Genomic DNA, 25,171 nt, shown 5'->3' with positions numbered 1-25,171 from the left:
TTGGAGGCTAAGGTGAACAAGTTTTCTCCCTCCTCCTGATGACACCCTTTTAGATACCTGAAAACTGCTATCATGTCCCCTCTCAGTCTTCTCTTTTCCAAACTAAACAAACCCAATTCCTTCAGCCTTCCTTCATAGGTCATGTTCTCAAGACTTTTAATCATTCTTGTTGCTCTTCTCTGGACCCTCTCCAATTTCTCCACATCCTTCTTGAAATGCGGTGCCAAGAACTAGACACAATACTCCAGTTGAGGCCTAACCAGCGCAGAGTAAAGCGGAAGAATGACTTCTCGTGTCTTGTTTACAACACACCTGTTAATGCATCCCAGAATAGCTCACCTTAACTGATTAGTATGGCAGTACCCATTTTTTCATGTCCTTTGTGTATATATATCTTTCTACTGTATTTTCCACTGCATGCATCTGATGAAGTGGGCTGTTGCCCACAAAAGCTTATGCTCAAATAAATTTGTTGGTCTCTAAGGTGCCACAAGGACTCCTCGTTCTACTTCTATGTGGTAGGTTACAAGATTCTAATTAGCAGGTCTGGTTTCTGTACCAGATATGGACTTGCTATAGAGCTTCCCTCCCAGAGAGAGACACCAGAGCTGTTCAGTACAAGAACCTTTAATGTACTGCCAGGAAATGGTTGTTGTTATACATGCCACCACTTGTGGCTGAACAGTATAATACAGTTTACCATTCCATTACGTCTCCCCCTATAACTTTTACATTCCTTTTATTTACAATATTTACACTATCACACTGTCTTTGAAGTTCAGTATGGATCAGTCTGCTAAGTGTCTTTGAATTGTACTGTTTTTCTAATTACACAACCTGAATGTGTAATAACATGGTCATCTGGCTGTCCATTAGTTGCAATGACTGTCTCTGGTCTGTTTGGAATCTTTGAGTTATCGTTGTATTGTTCTGGATCTGCTATCTATAGAGTTTGCTGTCTTGATTTGTTATGTCTGGGGAACAAATTGGAGATGTCTGTGTTTTCTGATGAACTCTCCGCTGTCGGTCTCGATCCCATATGATCTGGGCAATGAGTTTTTTCCTTTATAACAGCTGGAGCTGTCCATCCTTTTTCTGCATCCAGCTTGACATAAGCATGGTCACCAGTGTCTAGACCTGTGGCAGTTTCCTAGCTGAGTGTATCTGTTATAGAAGTGTGTGTAAGCTTTTTTTGCCTTTTTATCTGATTTGGCTGCTCTCTTCGCCTGGACAGATTCTTTTCCAAAGTTGGGCCAGTAGTTCTCTGTTATCTTCCCATCAGGAGTTGTGCTGGACTATATGTTATCGATGTTGATCTGTAACTTAGAAGAATAAGAAATGGATCTTCCTGCTGTATGATTTTCTTGGCTGTCCATACAACTTTCTCAGCCTTGCCCTTCACTTATGGGTAATGCAGCTGCTAGTAATGGGATCAAAATCTTATTTCTTTTGGAATTACTTAAATTCTGCTGTGGTCAATTGTGGTCTATTGTCCACCATTAGTTGTTATGGAATACCAAAATGAGCAAAAGTGGACTTCAGTTTCTCTATAACACTGCAACATGTTATGTCTTCCAATTGTGTTATTTCTATATACCTGGAAAAATAGGCCATGACGACTAGGTAATGCTGTCTTCTGAATATGCATAAATCTGCAGCTAGTCTCTTCCAAGGTCTGTCTGGCAGAGGTGTTGTTATTACAGGTACTTTGTGTTAGTTCTGTAATGTTCACATGCAGATATTTTATTCTTTATGTCCTTGCTGATGCCCATCCACCACACTGGTTGGCCCATTCACAGCGTTTGGTTAATCCTTGATGTCCCTCATGGATGAGGTTTTAGAATTTCTCCTCTTATTTAGTCTGGAATTGCAATGCAATTGTCTTTAATCATTATGACATACCAGGACACTATCCAGACCAGTGAGCAGCTGTGTCATTCCTGCTCTGCAATGTTGGGTGCCCTACAATGCCCTGCTAAAGGAGCTTCCACCTGGGATGCCCACAAATAGCTCTCCAGGATGCAAGCCACACCCTGAGTGTCTGTGTGCAATTGCAGCCTGCCTGCCACACTCTGGCTCTCATAAGCCTTGGTTATTCTGCAGGGTGACTCCAACACACCCACATTTGCCTCCATAAATGTATGTCCTATACTGCCCAGCCCTCTCATGGACAATACAAGTTCTTCGAGTAGATGCAAATGTATTCCAAGTAGGTGTGTGAGCTCCCCAAGCATTGGAGACTTTTGCCTAGCAGTACCTATAATATGGTGGCTCTCGTGCCTTGTGTCTGTAGCCTGTCCCCTGGCTATGTGAGGTGGCACCACCCTGACCCCTCTCAGTTCCTTCTCACCACCTGTAGGGTGGAATGGGAGCTCTCTGTGGTTGTAGTCTCACAACTCTGCATTTATCCTTTCTTACCCTAGTTTATTGTACAGTTAGTCAGTTAGTGTTTGTTAGTAAAATAAAAAAAAAGAAGAAAGCTATAGAATATAACGGTAGTGCTCTCCGGTGATGCCTCACAGTGGTTCAAGCACTGCCCTTCATGTGGGGTGGCGAGCCTTAAGAGTGCCGCCCCCCCCGAGTGCTTGCTCTGCCTTGGCGAATCCCACCTTAAAAAGTGCTGTTAGATCTGTAGATCGTTTAAAAAGAGGACTCAGATGGCATGGGACCTTTGTCTGAACAGCACCTGTTTGAACAGGCCATGCAGCCTGACCAGCATCAAGACCCTTCTCGGGCTGCAAATCACCTTCAAGCTTGGAAAATACTGCTGCTTCTTGTTTGGGGCTGGCTCCTCTCCAGTGAGGTGCAGAAGCTGTTCTCCATCATTGGCACAAAAGAAGAGCTCTCATAAGACCAATTGTGAGTGCTGCAGGTCATGGGGAGACTCTTCTGCCTCCCCTAAGAGCTCAGACTGGCACAGGACTGGCTCCAGCGCACAGGATGGTGCAGGTACTTCTGATCCTCCTTTGGCACCAAGTAGGGAGGGCAGAAACCCTGTATTGTCAACTCCAGTTCTGTCTGCCAGACGTCTGTTGAGAGCGGTGCTGATAGGATCAATACCGGTACCCACTATATCTGTGACATTGGCATACCAGGCTTCAGCGGATCTACTCTGCATGTCAGTCCCATCCTCGCCGCTGGTCCAAGACTTTGCAAGACTGGTGCTTTCGGTAGCCCCACAGATGGAGCACACCTCTGAACCCTTGGGCCCCTTGGCACTGCACTCAGATGCACCAGAGTCAGTACGGGGTACCTCGGTACTGATACCATCCTCAGCACTGGTGCAATCAATGCCACAGATGCATCCATAGCAACTGTCACCACACTTGACATCAAGGCACTTAGGTGCTCCGGTACTACTGTTTGCTCCAGAAAATAACCTTGCTTGTAGCACCGACATATTTGGTACTAGTGATATCGGCTTCATCGGGAGCGCCGAGTCCAATCTCATTCTGAGCGATGGATGAGTCAGATCACCTTTTGGTTCCCTCCAGGGTTGCTCCACCTGTATCCCATGAATCCCAGGGTTCCACCACTTCAGAGTCGGGATCGTCATCCTCCCCCTCCCCTTCACCTGAGGAGGTCTGAAGGCCACCAGTGTGGACCAGTGCAGCTACCAAGGTTGGCATATGCCCTGAGGCTGGGATGGAGGCCCCTGGCCTGGCGCCTACTGGCCACCAATGCCTTACCCATACCAGGGGCCCTCTGGCTTCAGTGGGACACTCTTCGCTCCTGGAGGTCTCGTTCATTGTCCTGGTCAAAGGTGAGATCACCTACCCACTCTGCGTTGGTGGCTGCAGATCAGCCGCAGGCTCAGGCTCCCACAGCTCCCCTTCCTTTGGACTTTCCCGGTCCAGATATGTTATTCCAGGAGCAGGACCCAGCTGTGGCTCAGCAAAGGTCCTTGTCCTCATCCTCGTACTAAACAGTGCTGCCGGGTTCATCCTCCCCATCCACCCCAGAGAGCTTTAAGAATTACCAGGACCTTCTATACCAGGTGGCCTCATCCCTGGTTATTCAAATGGAGTTTCTCCAGGAGAATATCCACACACTCGTGGACAATTATCCAGCCCTCTGTTTCTGGGAGGGTGCACTCCCCAATAAATGATGCAGTCGTCGAACCTGCGAGAGACATTTAGGGTACCCTTGCCTTAGTATCGCTGGTGGCTAAGTGCTTGGAGAAGTGCTATTTCATGCCTATACTGGGATATGAAGGGTTCTATTCCCATCTGGCCCCAAACTTCCTGATGGTCATGGCAATGAATGACAGAGCCCAGCAGGGCTGGTTCAAGTCCACACCAAAGGACAGCGTCTCTAAGTGGCTGGATCTTTTGGGCAGAAAGATATATACCTCATTGTCATTACAGATAATGATCGCGAATCAGCAAATTTTGCTGTCCAGATATGACTTTCTCAATCGGTCGGCTATGTCCAAACAAGTTGCCTGAGGCCTCTCATTGGGAGTTTTGGGCATTTGTCACCGAGGTTTGCTTGGTGGCCAAGACTTCATTCAGTCCACCCTTGATGTTGCAGACACCTCAGTCAGGGTGATGGCCTCTGTGATTACTTTGAGGAGGACTTGCTGGCTTCAAAACTGTGGGATCGCTTTGGATGTCCAGCAAGTGATTGAGGCCTTTTTTTTTTGATGGCCGGACCTTGTTTTCAGACAAGACTAATGAAACCGTGAATTCCTTTAAGGATTCCAGGGCTACCTTAAGGTTCTTAGGGCTGTATACGCTGCCCACACAGAGACACCATTATGGGTAGGGCTCTACAAAATTCACGGTCCATTTTGGTCAATTTCACAGTCATAGGATTTTAAAAATCATAAATTTCATTATTTCAGATATTTAAATCTGACATTTCATGGTATTGTAATTGTAGGGGTCCTGACCAAAAAAGGAGGGGTGTGTGGGGGGGAGGGGGTCACGGTATTGGTACCCGTACTTCTGCGTCACTGCTGGCAGCGGTGCTGCCTTTTATAGTTGAGCGGTCAGGGAGCAGCATCTGCTGGCCGGAAGCCCAGCTTTGAAGGTAGAGCCACGGCCAGCAGCAGCGCAGAAGTAAGGATGTCATGGTATGGTATTGCCACCCTTACTTCTGTGCTGCTGCTTGTGGGGCACTGCCTTCAAAGCTGGATACCTGGCCAACAGCTGCCGCTCTCTGGCCACCTAGCTCTGAAGGCAGCGCAGAAGTAAAGGTGGCAACACCACGACCCACCTAAAATAAACTTGCCACCTCCTCACCCCGCCGCAGCTCCCTTTTGGGTCAGGACCTCCAATTTGAGAAAAGCTGGTCTTCCCTGGGAAATCTGTATAGTATAGGGTAAAATCACACAAAAGACCAAATTTCACAGTCCATGACACGTTTTTCATGGCTGGGAATTTGATAGGGCCCTAACTATGGGGCCCAGCACCAACAGCAGTATAAGCTGCATCATCCTTTCGCACAGCCCTTCCCCTCGAGACAGCAAGACAGAAAGAAAGACCGGTTCACAAGAGGAAGCACTTGAACTTGGAGCTTGGCCAGTCTGTTTGCCCTCCTTTGGCACCTTCTAAGTGCCCATTTTGACTCCGGCCAATGACTCCTACGATGCCTAGGTTTCGATCACCTCCGACAGCTGGGTCCTAGACACTGTCAGATTGGGCTACATCATCCAGTTCCTCTTCACAACCCCCACCCCACTCCCCCTCACACAAGACGCTGCTCATTGGGATGCTGTTTCAAGGGAACACCAGGCCTTCACGGGCTCAACAAATTTATCAGATATGTGAGATTACGCACGGTCACTCTCTTTATTCTCCCTGCTTTGTTTCAGAATGACTGATTCGCTGCTCGGGACCTGCAGAATGCTTTTTTTCATGTGACCATTCTAGCGAGTCACAGGAAGTTTCTTGGTTTCATGGTAGAAGAACGTCATTTTCAGTACACAGTTCTCAGGTTTGGCCTCTCTTCTGCCCCGCAAGTCTTCACTAAGTGCATGGTGGTGGTCCTGGCATACCTCAGGAGGAAGAAAATCCACATCTTCTCCTACTTCAATGACTGGATGCTGAAGGGCGCTCCAGAGAGGAGGTTCTCGTCCACAGTGACACCACTCTACGCTTACTCGACCACGTGGGACTCATTTAAAATACTGTAAAGTCAACCTTGGCTCCCAGTCAACAAATAGAATTCATTGGGACCCTGTTAGATTCCACAGAATCGAGGGCATTGCTGCTGACCGACAGCTTCAGTCTGCAACCTCAGCCTTCCATGATGGTCTGCGTGTGTCCGAGCCTGTTGGGCCACATGTCCACTTGCACTCAGGTGGTCCAGTTCTCCAGGTTGCACCATTTCCCTCTTCAGATGTGGCTCAGGCTGGTTTACTGCCCTGCCCTGCCCTGCATTCTTTGGACAGGTTGAGTCATCTTCCTCCACCAGTCCTGAAGTCCTTGCACTGGTGGGAGTCCCTGCGCAATGTGTTTCAAAGAGTCCCCATCTCTCGGCCCTCTCCAACCAAGTCGGTAGTTACCAACACTTCTCTTCTGGGTTAGGGGGCGCATCTGGACTCATTGAGGGTGTAGGGCCTGTGGTCGGAACAGGAAGTCTCACTCCATATAGATGTGTTGGAGCTGCAGGCCATCCACAACTCATGTCATGCTTTCTGGAACTGTATCAAGCATTCAGTGATTCACATGCTCACCGACAATACCACTGTGATGTACTATGTGAAGAAACAAGGGAGAGCCCCTCCAGGTCACTCTGCCTAGAGGTGATCAACCTGTGGCAGTTCTGCATCAAAGAGGACATCACCCTAGTAGCTGTCCACATACACGGAGTGTAGAACCGTTTTGCTGACCATCTCACTAGGATCGTCTCCCTAAAACACGAATGCTGCCTGAAGGTGAGTATCATTTGGATTGTTTTCACAGTGTAGGGTATCCCCATGATTGATCTATTTGTGATGAGAGAAAACAGGAAGTGTCGTCTATTCTGTTATCAGTGGGGACTCAGCCTGGGCTTGCACTCTGGCACCTTCCACTACACGCCTTCCCTCCTATTCCAGTTGTTCCTTAGGTCATCACCAAGCTCAAGGAGGATTGAGCCAGCCTCATCTTGATTGCTCTGGTGTCGACGAGATGGTGCTGGTTCTTAGACGTCCTCGCTCTGTCCATCCAGCCTCCCATGCTGCTTCCTCTCCATCCTGACCTCCTCACACAGGGCCATGGCCGCAGCCTGCATCTGGCAATCAGCTCCCTGCACCTTAAGGTGTGGCTACTGCATGGCTGAATGAGGAGGAAGAGCGTTGCTCAAAGGCTGTCCAGCAGGTCCTACTTATCAGCAGGAAGTCTTCTACTAGGATGGCCTACTTAGTGAAGTGGTAGAGGTTTTCTGTGTGGTCCTTGGTCTGCAGGACCCATCCGGTGGGGCCTTCCATCCAGGACATCTTAGAGTACTTGCCATACCTTTTAGAAATCAGTCTTGGCACTCAGTTCCCTGAGAGTGCACTTGGCAACAATATCAGCATTTTATCCCCGGATACAAGGGAAATCGTTTCTTTCCAATTTTATGGTGACAAGATTTCTCCAGTCCGAGACGCAGTCCCTCTGTGGTTTTAGCAGCTCTGAGGATGTCTCTATCTGAGCCTTTTGTATCCTGTCCTCTGTCCCTCCTGTCTCATAAAACTGCAGTCTTGATAGCCATTACCTCTGCCAGGAGGGTGGATGAATTGAATGCCCTGATGGCGAAGCCCCTTTACATGCAGTTCTCCAGGGACAAGATAACGCTCCAACCACACCCGAAGTTCTTATCCAAAGTGGTCTCCTAGTTTCATTTGAACCAGGCTGTATATTTGCCTGTGTTCTTCCCTAATCCACATTGCTTCCCGGAGGAGCAGTGCTTCCATGTGTTAGACATTAGATGGTGTCTAGCCCTACCTGAACAGAACTGAACCGTTCTGTTTTTCGCCTTGTCTGTTCTTGTCATATGCGGACCATATGAAAGGACAAGTGGGCTCTGCACAGGCCATCTCTAGATGGATAACATTTAGTATCAGGACTAAGTATGAGATAGTATCAGCAACATCTCCTCAGCAGATATGAGCTCATTCGACGAGAGCACAGGCAGTGTTGGTAACGTTCCTTAATGACATTTTCATATTAGACATTTGCAGGGCGGCCTCATGATCATCCATACACATTTACAGACCATTCTGTGATCACTGCATCTTCCTGAGCACACTAATGTCAGAACAATCCTGCGATACTTACTCTGATATATTCCAAGCCTCACCTCCTACATCTCCTCCTACTTGTGATTCACCTACTTGGAATACACATCTGCATCTGCTCAAAGAAGAAGAAACGGTTATTTACTGTAACTGTGGTTCTTCGAGATGTGATGCAGACGTGTATTCCACAACCCACCCTCCGTCCCTTCTGTATCGAGGTCTTTCCCTGGACGTTTGGTGTGAAGGAACTGAGGCAGTGCATCATATAGCCAGGGAAGGAGCGACAGACACAAGACGTGAGCACCACCCCTCTATGGGTACTGCTTGGCAAAAGTCTCCAGCTCTGGCATATGGGGCATGTACACATCTACCTGGAATACCCATCTGCATCACATCTCGAAGAACCACAATTACAGTAAGTAACCATTTCTTATATTACGTCCATTATTTCTTTAAAAGGAATAATATGCCAACTTATTATTTCCAGTAGTTATTCAGGTACTTTGATTTAAACACACTGCATTAAATGAAACAATAAAACAAGTTGATTTTAACTGCAAAGAATTCAATTTAGGGTGACCAGACAGCAAGTGTGAAAAATTGGGCTGGGGATGTGGAATAATAGGAGCTTATATAAGAAAAAGACCCCAAAATCGGGACTGTCCCTATAAAGTCGGGACATCTGGTCACCCTAGTTAGATTTGAAGTGCATACAAGTAATGAGGCGTAAAAGTCAAAATGGTTACAAGAAAAAGATAAAAAGCAGCTGGTGCCTAACAACAAACTATGTTAAATTCAAAGCAAAGTTTTCAGCAGTCTTACTGACAAAACTTCTTATGTCAGAAATCCTCCCCTAGTCCATCAACTGCTTCTTTTGTCTCTTCGGATGCAGTGAATCGATGGGCAGAGAGAGAAGGATGCCTTAGGTGTTTGTCTTTCCTCTTGATAGTTTCAGTCCCCCTCTTGAAAAACATTTCTAGGTGGGTACCAGGAGACAAAAAGTCCATGTGGAAGAATGTTCCCTTCTGCTTTTTTCTCACCTGTTTGAGCTTCTTTTGTTTTCCTTCCTGCATGATAACTCTCTTTATGGCTTAAATGCAAATTAAGCAGAGCACCCATTCCTTTGTAGACAGACCTGTTTGGAACATGTGTTAATAACACCATATAGTGGAATCTTATAACTTCATATACAATGTTTCCACACATATTTTACCAGAACAATAATGACCAGCAAATTGTGAGTTTTCAAATGATATTTCACAAGGCATACTTTGTACAAAGATTATTACAATAGTATGTAGGGTGTGAACACCGGAGTATATTCTGTCACAATCATGAGTCCATTTGACTCGCTTAGTTGTCCACGCACAGCATAAGTAATCTCTTGTCACTTTCTTAGTGTCCTTTATATACTTTGACCAGCTGGCCCTAATATAATTTAGATCTTGAAGTTGCACGTCTCTCAGGGTTACTTATTGTAGCTGGTGTAGTCTCTTTTCCGGCACTGGTCTGTATGTGTCTACAGCATCCACGTATACCTTTACATCATCTTTGGGCTCACGGGTAGTTGAGTATGATGCTGGGATATGTGACAGAGTGTCTGCTACTACCAGATTTTTCCCAGGAACATATTTAGCAATTGGGTTAAACTGCATTAACATTAGCAATAGACTTTCGTGTTTCAGTGGCCTTGATCCAAGTGCTTGATCTTTTCCATTGATGAGGGTTATAAGTGGTTTATGATCTGTTATCAGTGTAAATAAATCCAGTCCACACAGGTAGCTGTAAAAGTTCTCACATACACTTGCCAGGCGCTCCTTTTCAATCTGTGCATTTCGTTTGTCAGCTTCTATGAGTGTGTGAAAGCAAAATGCATCTGGCTTCCACTCAGGTCCATGTTGCTACAACAATACACCACCTAGGGCATAGCTGCTTGGATCTGCACTGACCCCCATTGTGGGTTTGTTCACATCACAATATTTGAGAACTTAGCTTATATAGCATTCCCCCTAGAGAGATACACTGGAAGTGTTCACTATAGGATCCTTTAATACCCTGCCAGGAATGGCTGTTGAGCTTAATTAAAGTGTGTTACATGTGGCACACACAAAGGCTGAACAGTCATGTGGTTGAGTATTCATTACAGCAGCTTAATTGGAAATCTCTTTGTTTCTTCCCTTAGTACAAGAAATCCAAAGACATGCGAACGATTCAGAATCGCATGAAGGAAATTGTGAATCACGTTGACAAGGTAACAATGAGATATCCCTAGGCTGCAGTGAGAATGGGGTCCCGTCCTGCAGTTCTTCCTCAGGCAAAGCTCCCAGAACTGCTAAGACCGTACCCACCAACTCCCATGTAGTAAGGCTGGCAGAACGTGTCCCATTGTTTGCTTGCAACAATGAACTCTTGTTGCACACACAAGTCGAAATGCGAGGTCACTTTCCTGTTTCAGGGACAAAAGACCATTACTCCAGTTTTCAGCCTATATAAGAATAGAAACCGGAGCTGACTGGAATGTCTTCCTGTGCAAAGTATAGGGCCCAACTCAATCCTGCTAGGCAACCAACCAGGACTGGCGCCAGGGTTTCTCACGCCCTAGGCACACGGCCATTTCGCCGCCCCCCCGCTCTGATCCCGTGGCTCTGGTGGAGCTGCCGCAGGCATGCCTGCAGGAGGTCCACCGGAGCCGTGGGAGCAGCCGACCATCCACAGGCATGACTGCGGCAGCTCCACCGGAGCCGCGGACCCTCCACAGGCACGACTGCAGCAGGTCAACCAGAGCCGCCTGCCGCCCCCCCCGCCCCCCGCAAAATGCCACCCCTTCAATAATCCTGGCACCCTAGGTGATTGCCTAGGCTGCCTAAATGGTAGTGCCGGCCCTGCAACCAACCAGATGGAAAATTTATTAACACATTCTCTGTATAGTGGTGTTTGCAGAGGGCACTTTTGAGATACAGTTGTTTGCAGTGTGTAAGCAGCGTGCTGGGCAGAGTACAGAATAAGACAAATGGCACTTACAGACTCAGGGCCTTATCCGGCAGGGTCCTGAGCACTCTGGCCCCTATCCAGGAGAGCCCATAAGGATGCGTATATGAAGACCCATTGATTTCACAAAGGCTGGCCTAAGGCTCAGGCCCTGGCCGGGCTGCTGCTGAGTGCCCACTAGTACTGCATGTCCTGCGATTTTCTAGTCCTAAACTAGTCTGGGAGGGTTCAGTTCTCCTCAGAGCAGCACAAGTGGCCTTCCCAGTGCTTTCGGGATTGCCAGATCTTGGGGCCCAGAGCTGCAGTCCAAACAAGAATGGTGAAAACCACTGGGGTGTTATAAGCTGCTCTCAGATGTGACGAGTCCCTCTGATAGAGACCCACAGGCATAGCCTGGCCTGTGGGGGAAGCAGCGCTAGAGTCTATGGTTCGTAACTGCATTCTGAGTAAAAGCAATTACTTGTCCCTCTCCCAGAGGGGCACAAGGCTCAGGTACCAAACCCCTGTCCTGAGTGCTGCCAAGTGCCAGGTTTGTGTGGAGGGATTCTGTCTCCTGCAGTCCAGCTCTAATATAGTCTCTCTTTCTGCTGCAGCTTTATCAGACTCTCAATATCCGTGTGGCACTGATAGGCCTGGAAGTCTGGAGTTACAAAGACAGGATCACTGTGAGTCCAAACCCAGACACCACACTGGACAATTTTCTTCACTGGCGAGAGACTGAACTGTTACAGAAGAAGAAGCATGACAATGCCCAACTGATCACGTAAGCACTGCCATTACACTGCCCACAGCCTGAGCCAAAGCTGCTGACTGTGGGCACGGGGCACCAGGGGAGCCCAAGGCTGGGGCTGAGATACTTACAGTATCTGATGCAGTAGGAATACCCAGATGTGGTCTAATGTTCAATTGTTGGATTTAGCATGCAGATGCTGGGTGGTACTATGGTATTGTGATATAGAAAGTCAGACTGGGTGATCTGGTGGCCCCTTCTGGCTTTAGACTCTATCCCTCTGAACTCTGTGTGGCCGTGCTAGCATGGTAGGACTGGTCAGAGAGAGCGGTGCCGGCATCCCTGACTCTGACAGGGCTGGTGCTAGCTGCTTCAGAGGGCAGGGCAAGAACCATGAAGTGGCCAGTTCTGGGATAACCTGCCCACAAGTGACATGCCTTCCTGATCTCCATCAGTTAAGTCTTGGTCATGCCTGAGAGCAGGAGGATTTGGAGCTCTTGCAAATTTTTGGCGTAAAAGGAGATGTTGCTGGGAGCTGCTGGTGGAGGTTCTGGTTTGTTGGGAGCTGCTGGTGTAGCTGTGGGGTTGCTAGTGTAGCTGTGGAGAGCCGGGAGGGCACTGAGATAGCTAGGGGGACACCTGGAGTAGCTAGGGGGAGTTTGGCTAGCTGGGATATGTGGGGAGTGATATGTAGACAGGGCTATAGTTGATGTGGTGCACTGTGTTTGGGGGACACAGCACCAACACTAGTGTGCTGTGCCACTGGCCATGGATGTGGCAATGCTGCATGAAGCCACAATACTAATTGTGGATGATGTTTGTCCTTTTATGAGTGTTTTGCCTTCCTGCAGAGGCATAGACTTCCAAGGCACGACGGTGGGGCTGGCCAAGAAATATGCAATGTGCACCAGGGACTCAGGAGGAGTAAATCAGGTGGGGCTTTATAACGGTTTCCATTCTAAACAATAGAGGTGAGATCCCAGAGCTGGGGACATGCCAGGGCCAGGTGGCAGAGAAATCACCCTCTGCTTCTGTCTGATCTCTACTATTGGCTTCATAGCTCCCCATGCTTTTCATGGCTCCCCATCAAACTGAAGGCTGTCTGTGCTTTGCCTTTCTGGCTGTGAGTGACATGCTCATGCAGCCAGGAAGGGACTATCTCCAGCTCTATCTAGCTGTAGGTCTCTCTGTGCTGGCTCAGGGAGATCAGAAAGGCCAAATCCTGCCCAAATGCCACAATCCATTGTGATCTGTGACCTAAACACTTAGGGCCACACTCAGCTGCCTGTGAGGAACTCTGATTGCTTAGACCAGACTTGACCCTGGGGGTGCTGCAGATACCCACCATCGACACGAACGGAGATGTATGGTAGGCGAGTGGTTCCCGAGTAGCCTGGAGCTTTCTGTGGGGTGGAATGGACAATGTTCAAACTCTTTTTACAAATGTTTCAAACACATGGAAAGAGCCCAGCTGCTCTCCCAAAGCAGTTACAGTGACACAAGACCTTCCCTCTGCTACTTTCTCTTTTAGCTGCCTGGGATTTGATTTATAGATATAAAAAAATCAGATTCTTTGAATGTTCCCCTTCACCCTTTCTGTATTCCCGCCCAAGCCTCTCAGCCCAAGAAGTGAGCCCTCAGGAGCTTAAATTGTTATTAAATCTCCATTTGAGTCCGCACTGTTGTATTCTGTATTTACTGGAATTGTAGTAGTTGACTTCTGGTTTTCTAGCCAATTAGGGCAGCTGTGGAGCTTGATTTCTGAGGAAACATAAGAACGGCCACACTGGGTTAGACCAATGGTCCATTTATCCCAGTATCCTGTCTTCTGACAGTGGCTGCTGCCAGATGCTTCAGAGGGAGTGAACAGAAAAGGGCAATCTCCGAGTTAGCCATCCTCTGTCATCTAGTCCCATCTTCTGGCAGTCAGATGCTTAGGGACACCCAGAGCATGAGGTTGCATCACGGACCATCTTGGCTAATAGCTATTATTGGACCTAACCTCCATGAACTTATCTAATTCTTTTTTGAACCCAGTTATACTTTGGCCTTCACATCATCTCATGGCAACGAGTTCCACAAGTTAACTGTGAGTTGTGCGAAGAAGTATTTCCTTCTGTTTGTTTGAAACCTGCTGCCTATTAATATCATTAGGTGACCATGGTTCTTGTACTATTTGAAGGGGTAAATAAAACTACCTTATTCATTTTATTCACATTATTCATGATTTTATAGACCTCTATAATATCCCCCCAAGTCAGCTCTTTTCCAAGATGAACGGTCCCAGTCTTTTCAATCTCTCCTCATGTGGAAGCTGTTCCATAACACCAGTCATTTTTGTTCCCCTTGTTTGTACCATTTCTAATAAATCTTTTTTGAGATGGGGTAACCAGAATTGCATGCAGTATTCAAGGCATGGTCATATCATGGATTTATAGAGTGGCATTTTCAGGGCTTTGGAGCTGTGCTCTGTCTCCACTTCAGCTCCAGGCAAAAACCTGCAGCTCCACTGCTCTGGAGCTGCTCTGGGCTCCAGCTCCAGGCTCCGCTCAAAGCCCTGGGCATTTTGATATTTACTGTTTTATTATCTACCCCTTTCCCAATGGTTCATAACATTCTGTTTGCTTTTTTGACTGTCGCTGCACATTGAGCAGCTGTTTTCAAAGAACTATCTGCAATGACTCCGAGATCTCTCACTAGAGTGGTAACAGCTGATTTAGACCCCATACTTTTTTGTGTATTGTTGGGATTATGTTTTCCAACGTACATTACTTTGCATTTATCAACACTGAATTTGATCTGCATTTTGTTGCTCAGTCGCTCAGTTTTGTAAGATCCCTTTGGAACTCTTTGTAGTATGCTTTGGACTTCAGTATCTTGAGTAATTTTGTATCACGTGGAAACTGTGCCAACTCACTGTTTACCCCTCTTTCCAGATCATTTATGACTAAGTTGAACACCACTGGTCCCAATACAGATCCCTGGGGGGCACTACGAATTACTTCTCTCCATTTTGAAAACTGACCATTTATTCCCACCCTTTTTCCTGTCTTTTAGCCAGTTACTCATTCATGAGAGCACCTGCCCTCTTATCCCATGACTGCTTACTTTTCTTAAGAGCCTTTGTTGAGTGATCTTGTTAAAGGCTTTCTGAAAGTCCAAGTACACTATATCCACTGGACCACCCTTCTCCAAATATTGTTGACCCCTTTAAAGAATTCTAGTACATTGGTGAGGCATGATTTCCTTTTGTAAAAGTCACGTTGACTCTTCCCCAACAAATTGTGTTCATCTATGTGTCTGATAAATCTGTTCTGTACTATAGTTTCAACCAGTTTTCCTGGTACTGAAGTTAGGCTTACCAGTCTGTAACTGCCAGGATCGCTTCCGGAGCATTTTAAAAAAGTTGGCATCACATTAGCTATCCTCCTGTCATCTGGTACAGAAGCTGATTAAGCGATAGGCTGCATACCACAGTTAGTAGTTCTACAGTTTCATGTTTGAGTTCCTTCAGAACTCTTGGATGAATCCCACCTGGCTGTGGGGACTTACTACTGTTTAATTATCAGTTTGTTCCAAAACCTTCTCTACTGACACCTCAATCTGGGACAGTTCCTCAGTTTTATTACCTAAGAAGAATGGCTCAAGTGTGGAAATCTCCCTCACATCCTCTGCATTGAAGACTGATGCAAAGAATTCATTTAGCTTCTCCACAGTGGCCTTGTCTTCCTTGAGTGCTCCTTCAGCACCTTGATTGTCTAGTGGCCCCACTGATTTTTTGGCAGGCTTCCTTCTTCTGATGTACTTCAAAAAAATTGCTGTTAGTTTTTGTGTCTTTTGCTAGGTGCTCTTCATATTATTTTTTAGCCTGTCTAATTATACTTTTATACTTATGTTCCTTTCAATTTTTCATAGCAGGATTTGATTTCTGATTTGTAAAGGATGCCTTTTTGACTCCAACTGCCTCTTTTACTCTATTGTTTAGCCATAGTGTCATTTTTTTGATCCTCTTACTATTTTTTTTAATTATTTTTTTTTGTGGTACACATTTAATTTGTGCCTCTATTATGGTGTTTTTTAAAAATGTCCATGCATTTGCAGATATTTCCCTCTTGTGATTGTTCCTTTTAATTTCCATTTAACTAGCTTCCTCGTTTTTGTGTAGTTCCTCTTTTTGAAGTTAAATGCTTCCATGGTGGGGGCTTCTTTGGTATTCCTCTCCCACAAGGATGTTAAATCTAATTACATTATGGTTGCTATGACTGAGCAGTTCACCTATATTCACCTCTTGGACCAGACCCTGTGCGCCACTTAGGAGTAAATCAAGAATTGCCTCTCTCCTTGTGGGTTGAAGGACTAGCTACTTCAAGAAACCTACGTTAATGGTGTCTAGAAATTTTATTTGTTTTCCATCCTGAGGTCACATGTACCCCAGTCAGTATGCAGGTAGTTCAAATCCTCCTTTATTATTGAGTTTTCTATTTCATAGCCTCTCTGATCTCACTGAGCATTTCAAAATCACCATCACCATCCTGGTCAGGTGGTAGATAGTACATTTCTACTGCTATAGTCTTATTATTCAAACATGGAATTTCTATCCATAGAGTGTCTATGGTTCAGTTTCATTCATTTAAGATATCTACTATATTTGACTCTATGCTTTCTTTTACACAGAGTGCCTCTTCCCCATGAGCATGACCTTCTCTGTAATTCCTGTATATTTTATACCCTGGTATTATTGTGTCCCATTGATTATCATCAGTCCACCAAGTTTATGTGATACCAGTTGTATCAAAATCCTCACATAATACCAGGCACTCAAGTTCACCCATTCTAGTATTTAAACTTCTAGTATTTGTATACAAGCACTTATACAATTTGTCAATATTTAGTTGTCTGCCTTCATGTGATGTAATTGAGTGGGACTTTTTTTCATTTGACTGTTTCTCTTCAGTTCCTATCTGTACTTTATAAACTTCTATCATTTCCTCTTTACTAGGATATAGAGATTTCCTTTTAATAGATCCTCCCTTAAGAGATGTCTCTATTTAAACTGTGTGCTCCTCTGTACTGTTAGTTTTCCCCTAGGCTTTAGTTTGCAAACTCCTCTGTAACCCTTCTGCCCCTCTGAGTTGGCAGCAACAAGGGCCAGGTTCAGTATCCAAGGGTTCCGTTTCAATAACACAATGCATAACCGGCTCGAGCCCCCACCCAGTGACCTGGGAAAATCTTACACACACCCCTAGGCGCCTCGAAGAGGCAATGCTTCCCCTCTCACAAGTGCAGAGTCTCGGTGTAGCAGAAAAGGTTTAATTACATGAGATAAACAACCAGCATTAAATTGGGAAAACACCTCAACTAGAGTTCCTAGACCAAACCGTGAGCAAAGACCCACCCCAGGAAATTGGGCCTTGTCCTTTTGCCTGGGCTCTTGAGTCCAGCAACCCCCCAAATCACCCACAGATCCAAGAGTCCCACAGTCCAAAAGTCTCTGTCCTGGGTCAGTGCAGCCCCAAAGTTCGAGAGTCTATCTGCAGAGGTCCCTCCCCCCAGCCTGGGTAGAAAGGGGCACCTTACGTGGTCCAGGGCCAACTGCCCTGCCTCTCCGTGGGGTTCTGCTTCCGCCTTCTCCACGAACTGCTCCGCTTTACCAGCCACTCCATTCTGCTCCTCCAGCCGTCCTCACACACTGCTCCGCTCCGCCAGCTGCTCTGCTCCACCAGCTGTCCCCACAAACTGCTCAGCTCCGCTCACTCCGTGGGCTGCTCCACCCGTCCCACAGCTACTCCGCTCTGCCAGCTGCTCTGCTCCACCAGCTGTCCCGTGATCCACTCCAGCCATCCCCACAAACTGCTCCACTCCACTCTGCCAGCTGCTCTGTTCTGCCGTATAGCTTCAGGCTCCCCCACTAGTTAGCACAGTATTCAGTGCTCTTAGCTCAGTAATTCCAGCTCTTTAGTGATTTCAGCTCTTACTGATCTCAGCTCATAGTAGGGGAGCCCCAGTGCTAGTGCACCATTAGTCCAAAGTGAGTTCAGCTCAGTAACCTGTGTCTAGATTCTTAAGGGAATAAAAAAAAATCAACTCTGACATTCCACAGTGGAGAGAGGAGTGGATGGAACTGGTGCTTCTGGCACCACAAGGCACCTATGCCAGGCACAAATACCTGTCCCCAGCCTCTCTCAATTCACTGGGTTTTGGAACCCATGTCTCTTGTCTAGCAAGTACCACTCAACTGAGGTTGAATCAGTTCTGTCACAAAGCAGTCCCACAGCTCCTCATTCACACAATCAGGGTGACAAACTCCACTCCTCCCGCCCCAACAGCAAAGAAACCAGGGATCCCAGAGCTGTCAAAACAACCATCCCAGGCTGCTGTTGGGGTAGGTGTGCCTATGCAAATACACTCTCTGAAATTCTTTCCACCAGATGTCAGGGTAGAGCTCATCCTGACTCTGCTTACACCTCTATGACCTTTTTAATTTTACCTGCCAGCAGTCTGGTTCCATTCCCAAAAGGCTCCCCAGTTCCTAATAAACCTAAATTCCTCCCCCCTACACCATCGCCTCATCCATGCATTGAGACCCTGCAGTTCTGCCTGTCTACCTGGTCTTGCACTTGCAAGCATGTCAGAGAATGCTACTATGGAGGCTCTGATCTTCAATCTCTTACCTAGCAGCCTACATTTATCTTGACATTGAACCAGGCAAGAAACTATGATGATGGACATGGTAGAAACCCTAAGAAAGATAGGACTGAAGCATTTGGTATTCACTAGCTTGCACCTTTCTTGTTGTTGCATAGGACCACAGTTTGAATCCTATAGGAGCTGCCTCAACTGTGGCTCATGAGATGGGACACAACCTGGGAATGTCTCATGATGAAGACGTTGGTGGATGCAGCTGCTTGGCCCCAAAGACCGATGGAGGATGCGTTATGGCAGCTAGTGTTGGGTAAGGAAAACAAAAAGAGAATGGCCATGCGTGTCGGGCATTACTGTCCAATGTACATATTGAGCTTGGATTGAACGCATCAGGCTGGTGCCCCAATAGTTAAGGTACTCGCTTCCATTGAAATCAATGGTAGCACTCTTATGGACTTTAGTGAGAGCAGATTGAGTCCTCATGGATGTTTTCTTCTTCAGCTTTATGTTTTTTGGAAGGTTAGCCTCTCAGATGTTTTAGATGTGAAGGGGTGGACGGTGTTGTTCAGGTAGTGCTGGTAAATGGAGCTTTTACCCAGAAAGTGCAGTTTGCCATAATGCCTGTTTTTCTTTCCCTCCAGCATGATTTACCCAAAGTACTTCAGCAGCTGCAGTGTAAGTGACCTGCAGATGTTTCTAAGTGATCCCCGGACTAGCTGCTTACTGAATATCCCCAAGGCTGATGAGCTATATGGGGTGCCTGTCTGTGGAAACCAGTTTTTAGAGCGAGGAGAGCAGTGTGATTGTGGGACGCCCAAGGTATGTTGACTCCCACTGGGAGATTTTAAATAAGGAAAGGGAAGCGTGGCAGCAGAACTGTGGATTTGATCTGGAACCCATATGCCCTGCTTCTGCATATGAGCTGACCAGAGTCAGTGAGCTGTTTTTGTTGCTGCAAGCAGATTTCCAGAGCCCTGCTGCTGTAGTTGCCTGATGAATAACGCTTCCTTCCTGTGTTCTTCACTCAGTGTTGCACATATTTCTGCTTAAAAGTGACTTGTGAAAGATGTTTTGCCCCTTGGTTTTGCTTCTTTGTGCTGGATACAGAGGGCCAGAGAAGCTGGTTTTGTTTGTTTGTTTTTAATAAACAGTGGTTTCTTCTGCTTGTTTCAGCTTCACACATGGCAAATCTGGCTTTCCTAGTTGTGTTTGAGGACTTTCTGGTTGACATGGAGCATATGATTCTTACTATGTATATTACAGCAGTGCCTGAAGGCCTCAACCAAGATCAGAGTCTCAGTGTTCCAGGCACTGTGCATACACCTAGTGAGGGACAGTCCCTGTCCCAAACAGCTCACAGTCTGACTAGAGCAGATGACATAGAGTAGAGAGATGATTTGGACACACAGGCAGAGGCCAGGCAAGGTTAGGGCCAGCATTTTGTTGGGTTTTATTTTAGCATGAACATCCCTCACCCTCAAATGACTGGGGAGGGAAGGAGGGACACTGCCAGCCTCCTAGTGTTCTCTGGAGAGAGGGTTTTGCCCTGCACAATTCTGGTGTGAGTTGTGGTATCACACCTTCATTAACGGGATAGGATGTTGAATCTTTCAAGCCGTCTTCAGGGATGCATCTTATCTTTGTACTGATAAATACTGATATAACAAAGTGGTACAATCCCTGCTGTGAATGGAGTTATAGCAGCATCTCCCTCTGGCCGTCCTGGGGATTAGCTCTGCCAGTCTTGCGTTCTCTCTCTGGTGGTGTCCTCTCCCATCTTCTCTCACTCTGCAGCCCTGCTCACTCCTGGATCTTTACTCTCCTCTTCGTGGCTTGGCCCTCCGGCCAGGTCACTAAGGTCCAGCCCTTCCAGGGATTTCACAGCCTTTCCAGACCTGCTCTCTGGCTGGTGTCTTCAGTGCCCTTTGCCACTCCTTAGTGGGTGATAGGGGAACCCAGACCTGCCCTCTACATTAGGTTCCATCCCATGGAACTCATAAGAAACAGCCACAATCCTACCTCTTGCTGCCATTTCCGTGGCTTCTTCCTACCTTGCTGGATCCTAACCTTTCTGGGTTTGCCAACCTCCAACTCCCTCCACTCAGGGAGCGACTGCAGCCTATTTTCCAGCAGCTTTTCCCAGCAACAGCCACCCCATTCTACAGCCAGCTATATAGAGGCCTCTTCTGTTGCTGCACTGGTGAGCCAGTTCCTCTAATTAGGACTTTCTTCTTAGCCTCCAATACAGTAGGTTAATTGGCCCATCTGGCCTCCATTTACCCCTTCCATTTGGGTTTGGGGTGAACACCCCATCACAAGTGGTATGAAGGTGCACGTAGCAGTCTCACTTATTCCCATTTCTATACCTACTGCATCTCAGGGCCAGGGCACCCCCTTCAGGGGCATCAGGGAATCAGTGCTCACTCTGGGTTGGTCTGTCATGTATACTGGCTGGCAGCTGGGCAACAGAGCAAGTAATAGGCCAGGCCTCCTGGATGAGGACTGAGCAGGCAAACAATCTATAACTCAGGCCTCCTGACCTAAGGGCTAGTGCTTGACCAGCCCCGAGTGCAGGGCTGGAGTTAGCAGGACCCAGGCCCACCCTGCTCCACTGGGTCCCAGTCCAGGGCCCTAGAAACAACGGGTGGTCCTGTTGCGGAGTTGGCAGGGGAACATGGGATCACTGCCTCGCCTCCTGGTGCCACAACAGGACCAATGTCTCATTTCCCTGGGCTTCTTCCTACTGGTGTCTGGTGGGGCAGTGCTGCAGCCACTAGGAGCTGGTTCCCAGCTCACTTGCAGAGCAGCTCGTTCTCCACTCCCTCTTCAGGTTTCTCAGCCTCCCGGGACAGTGGTTTGCCTTCTCTCCAAACTGGCTCCAGAGAGTTATCGCCCACCGCAGCCTACCATAGGCTCCGCTGGCGGTTCAGCCCCCTGGGAAGAACTTCTGGCTCTTTCCCTGGTCTGGCTCCAGCTGAACTGCAGGAGCCTACTCTTATACTGCCTGTTCCACCCCTGCAGTTTCTGCGAAGGGGATGGTGCGCGGTTATCTGAGTCCAGCAGGGTGAGTTAACCCCCCTCTGCCTCGGAATGAGGCCACTTTGCCTCATTACACCATTACAGCAGTATCGTTTATTTCCATAACCAAGAAAAAATGATACTGGTGTAAGGCATTTCATACCAGGATAACTTACAAGGCATTGCATGGATTTAACTGGATATCATTAATTTGGTACAGAAAGTGTGAGTTCCAGCCCCAAGAAGCCATGAAGAGTTTATATCCACTTTCTTTTCCTTTGCAGGTCCCCTTTAAAGCACAGATCTGCTTTCTGTATGTAACTAGAATTGGTTCAATAAACTGGTTCCTTAATCTCTTCACAAGTAGAAGTGCCGAGTTTTGGTTAGTGTTGTTTGTGGGCTCTTATTATTTGCTATTCATGTGCATTTGGGTGGGTGCTGGATACTTTTAAATTGTGCAGAAATGCCCCAAAGTTTGTGAATTTTAGCACAGTCAGTCACAGATAATTGTCAGGAGTTGCAGCATTAATGCTTAGAGTTGTCTCCAGCCAGTTTCAGGCCAAGCCCTCCTGTACATTTTCCCCATGTTAATAAAAATAACTATTCAGAATGACTCCGTATTCTGTCCATTCCCACCAGTGCAGAGGCTCTGTGCTGCACACTCTGGTAGATAAGATAGAAGTTCCCTCTAGCACTTCCTGCTCAGCTGCCTGTTTTCAGCAGCTGCCCAAATCTTTTGCAGATCTTTGGTATCTTTCTGATTAATGCCAGGAATTTGGTCAAGGAGCACTGACTGCAGAAACCTCTCCAGGCCATGCCTGTCTTCTCTCTCTCTCCTGTAAAAAAGAACGAGGAGTCTCTAAGGTGCCACAGGTGGTACTCATTCTTTTTGCTGATATAGACTACCACGACTACCACTCTGAAATCTCTCTCCTGTGACTCACATCCTTCTTAATGCACCCTTTCCGTCCATTGGGCAGAGGGTTTGGCAATATACCCTGTGCTGCCGGAGCCCTGCCCTCTCTAGCAAGCAGTATAGAAGACGTGGTGTTTCACACCTTCCCATGGTGTTTAGTTTGTAATCTTGCATCCAGGTTTGGATTTAAATTTCTGAACTAGTCAATTAAGCAAATCACTCCAGGGCAGCCAGTCTGCAAAGCACAGTCTTTCTCATCCCTGGCCTGAAAGTCAGCAGGAGGGATATAGCAGCACAGAGTCATCCAAGGATCAATAGGCAGATGTTTTGTTCTCCTGGTGCTCACAGGATGTTACCTGCTGTTTATCTATTCCCAGCTGCTCCCCCTCGTTACTGGCTGTGCCTTCCTGGGAGGGGGCTGGCCTGCTATTCTGACATCTTTTCTGTAACATGAGGATAACAATACTTCCCCTTCATTGTATACTGCTTTGGGCCCATAGATAAAGCATGCTATAGAAGAGCTAAGGATGATTATAATAACTATGTCCATAGTCAGAAGCTAGTAACAGATTCCTGTGTGTGTAGGAATGCGCCATACATGTAACTTCACAGTGTTCTCACAGGAGAAATAGTGCCATTTCTGCCCACATCCCCCAGGGTGCCACACATCAGGAGACGTACACAGCCCTTTTGCAGGAGCCCCCCTTGGTGACGTTCAAAGGGTTGCTGATTTTAGGAGGTTCTCCAGGTGACTCACTGCTCTCATCCCCAGTGTATCCACTCCCCAACCCACGTATGTTGTCTTTGTTTGTTAGGAATGCACGGATCCCTGCTGCAATGCCACCACCTGCCAACTAAGTGACGGAGCAGAATGTGCTATGGGAGAATGCTGCCAACAGTGTAAGGTAAAATCAGTCTCCAGACAACTTCTGCTAGGAGCTGCTTTGGGGGAGTCTGGCTGATTGACAACTGGGGAAAAGGGCCTAAAGAAATGAAACAAGGAGAATTCCCCAGCCCTGCTAAAGTGCCTAGCACATGGGTGCATGAATGTGATATTTCCTGGCTTTATGGTCAGCATATTTCTTCTCAAGGTGAGAGTTTAGGTAAGCCTGGCACACACATGCTACTGCCAGGTTATCGGGTAGAAACGTACGAAGCCACTGGGATGGTCACAGATGTGAACAAACATGTCTGGCTTCTCAGGTAATCCTGGCTACACCAAAGCAACCACACAGCTGTCTGAGTCAAGGTCTTTGTCCCAGGGGTCCCAAAGGCTGCCAGTCAATAGCATTGGAGCCCTAATTAAATGGATTAAAAACTGACTGACTGAATGTAGGCTACGCTTACAGCCTGGGGGGCTGCTTTTTGGAAAGCAAGGGCTATAAAAGGGACTTAGAGTCGTGATAGGAACCAGCTGAACATGAGCTGTCAGTGTGATGCTGTACTTAGGGGTATGTATGCACAGGAGCTGAGAGGTATAATTCCCAGCCCAAGTGGATAGATGAGCTTGCGTTCTAAAAATAGCTGTGTAACCAGGCAGCAGCTCTGGTTAGCTACCGGAGTACAATCCCATCTGACCCCAGGGATACATACTCTGGCTTCTAGCCTGAGCCACCACCTGTGCTGCCAGAGCCACAATTCTGTTTTTAGCACACTAGCTTGAGCAGAGCTATCATGCATATCTCTGCCTGAGCTGGAAATCACACCTACTGTGTAGACATACCTATGGGAGCGAATGTGATCATTGGCTGTATACGCAGGGGAATATTCAACAGTAGCAAGGAGATGGTGTTATCTCTGCATATGGCATTAAAGTATCCTGCATCCAGTCCTGATGTCCACATTTCAGAAAGGGTACTGAAAAATTGAAAGGGGTTCAGAAAAGAGCCACAACAATGATTTGAGTTCTGGAAAACCTGCGGGCCAAGGAAAGACTTAGGAAGCTCAATTTACTTTATTTACCCAAGAAAAGGTTAAGAAGTGACTTGATCACAGTCTGTTGGTACCCACATTGGGAGAAGACTTTTGCAGAGGGATCTTTAGTTTAATAGACAAAGGCAGAATGAGATCCAGTGACCGGAAGCTGAAGCTAAAGACAAATTCAGACTAGAAATAAAGCTCAGTTTTTTAACAGGGAGGGTAATTAACCATTGGAACAGCTGATGTAGGAACGTGGTAGATGCTCCATCATTTGTAGTCTTTAAATCAGTATGAGCATTCTCTAGCTAAACCACAGGATATGGTTCTGAAACAGGAATCACTGGTGGCCATTCCTGTTGTTCTGGAAGTCACACTAGATGATCATAATGGTCCTGTCTGGCCTTAATAGCTGTGATTCTGTGGTTAAGAAAAGGTAGCCAAACTCAGTTGCTTCCAGACAACATTGTACAAATCATTAAGGTGAACAGGCTGGGTATGAGTCACTGAGGAAGGGTGACATTACAAGTGGTTGAATGTCTCCAGGCCCAGCTCACATGCTAAGGATGTGTTTTCACTTTCCTGGTGCCAGCAGTATTCACCTATGACCATGTGATGTTGAAGACTGCAGGGTAGGGCTTAGCACAACTCCCCAAAGTCATATTCCAACCCCAGGTAGTTCCCTGACTATGGGTCAGACCCTACACTGGCCTTGACTTCAGTGGGACCAGGATCAGCCCTTCCCACTCTG

The 25,171-nt window shown here is 47.0% G+C and overlaps 1 protein-coding gene across 5 annotated transcripts in view; it reads left to right on the top strand.

Annotated features, from left to right (window-relative positions):
- Positions 1-25,171, top strand: part of ADAM8 (ADAM metallopeptidase domain 8) — a 108,610-nt gene that overhangs the window by 40,966 nt on the left and 42,473 nt on the right. For all 5 annotated transcript variants that reach the window (XR_004001436.1, XM_030571312.1, XM_030571311.1 and 2 more), the window contains exons 8-13: positions 10,392-10,460; positions 11,791-11,960; positions 12,779-12,860; positions 18,731-18,879; positions 19,211-19,388; positions 23,319-23,408. Coding sequence is in view for 4 of the 5 variants with exons in the window: in XM_030571312.1 (XP_030427172.1) it covers positions 10,392-10,460; positions 11,791-11,960; positions 12,779-12,860; positions 18,731-18,879; positions 19,211-19,388; positions 23,319-23,408 (738 nt within the window). In the remaining variant the exon portion in view is untranslated. The remainder of the gene's footprint in view (positions 1-10,391; positions 10,461-11,790; positions 11,961-12,778; positions 12,861-18,730; positions 18,880-19,210; positions 19,389-23,318; positions 23,409-25,171) is intronic.

The sequence above is a fragment of the Gopherus evgoodei genome, chromosome 7 (genome assembly GCF_007399415.2).
Source record: "Gopherus evgoodei ecotype Sinaloan lineage chromosome 7, rGopEvg1_v1.p, whole genome shotgun sequence".
NCBI lineage: Eukaryota > Metazoa > Chordata > Testudines > Testudinidae > Gopherus > Gopherus evgoodei.
The sequence above is the reverse complement of the archived record's forward strand: the minus strand, read 5'-3'. Positions and strand labels throughout refer to the sequence as shown.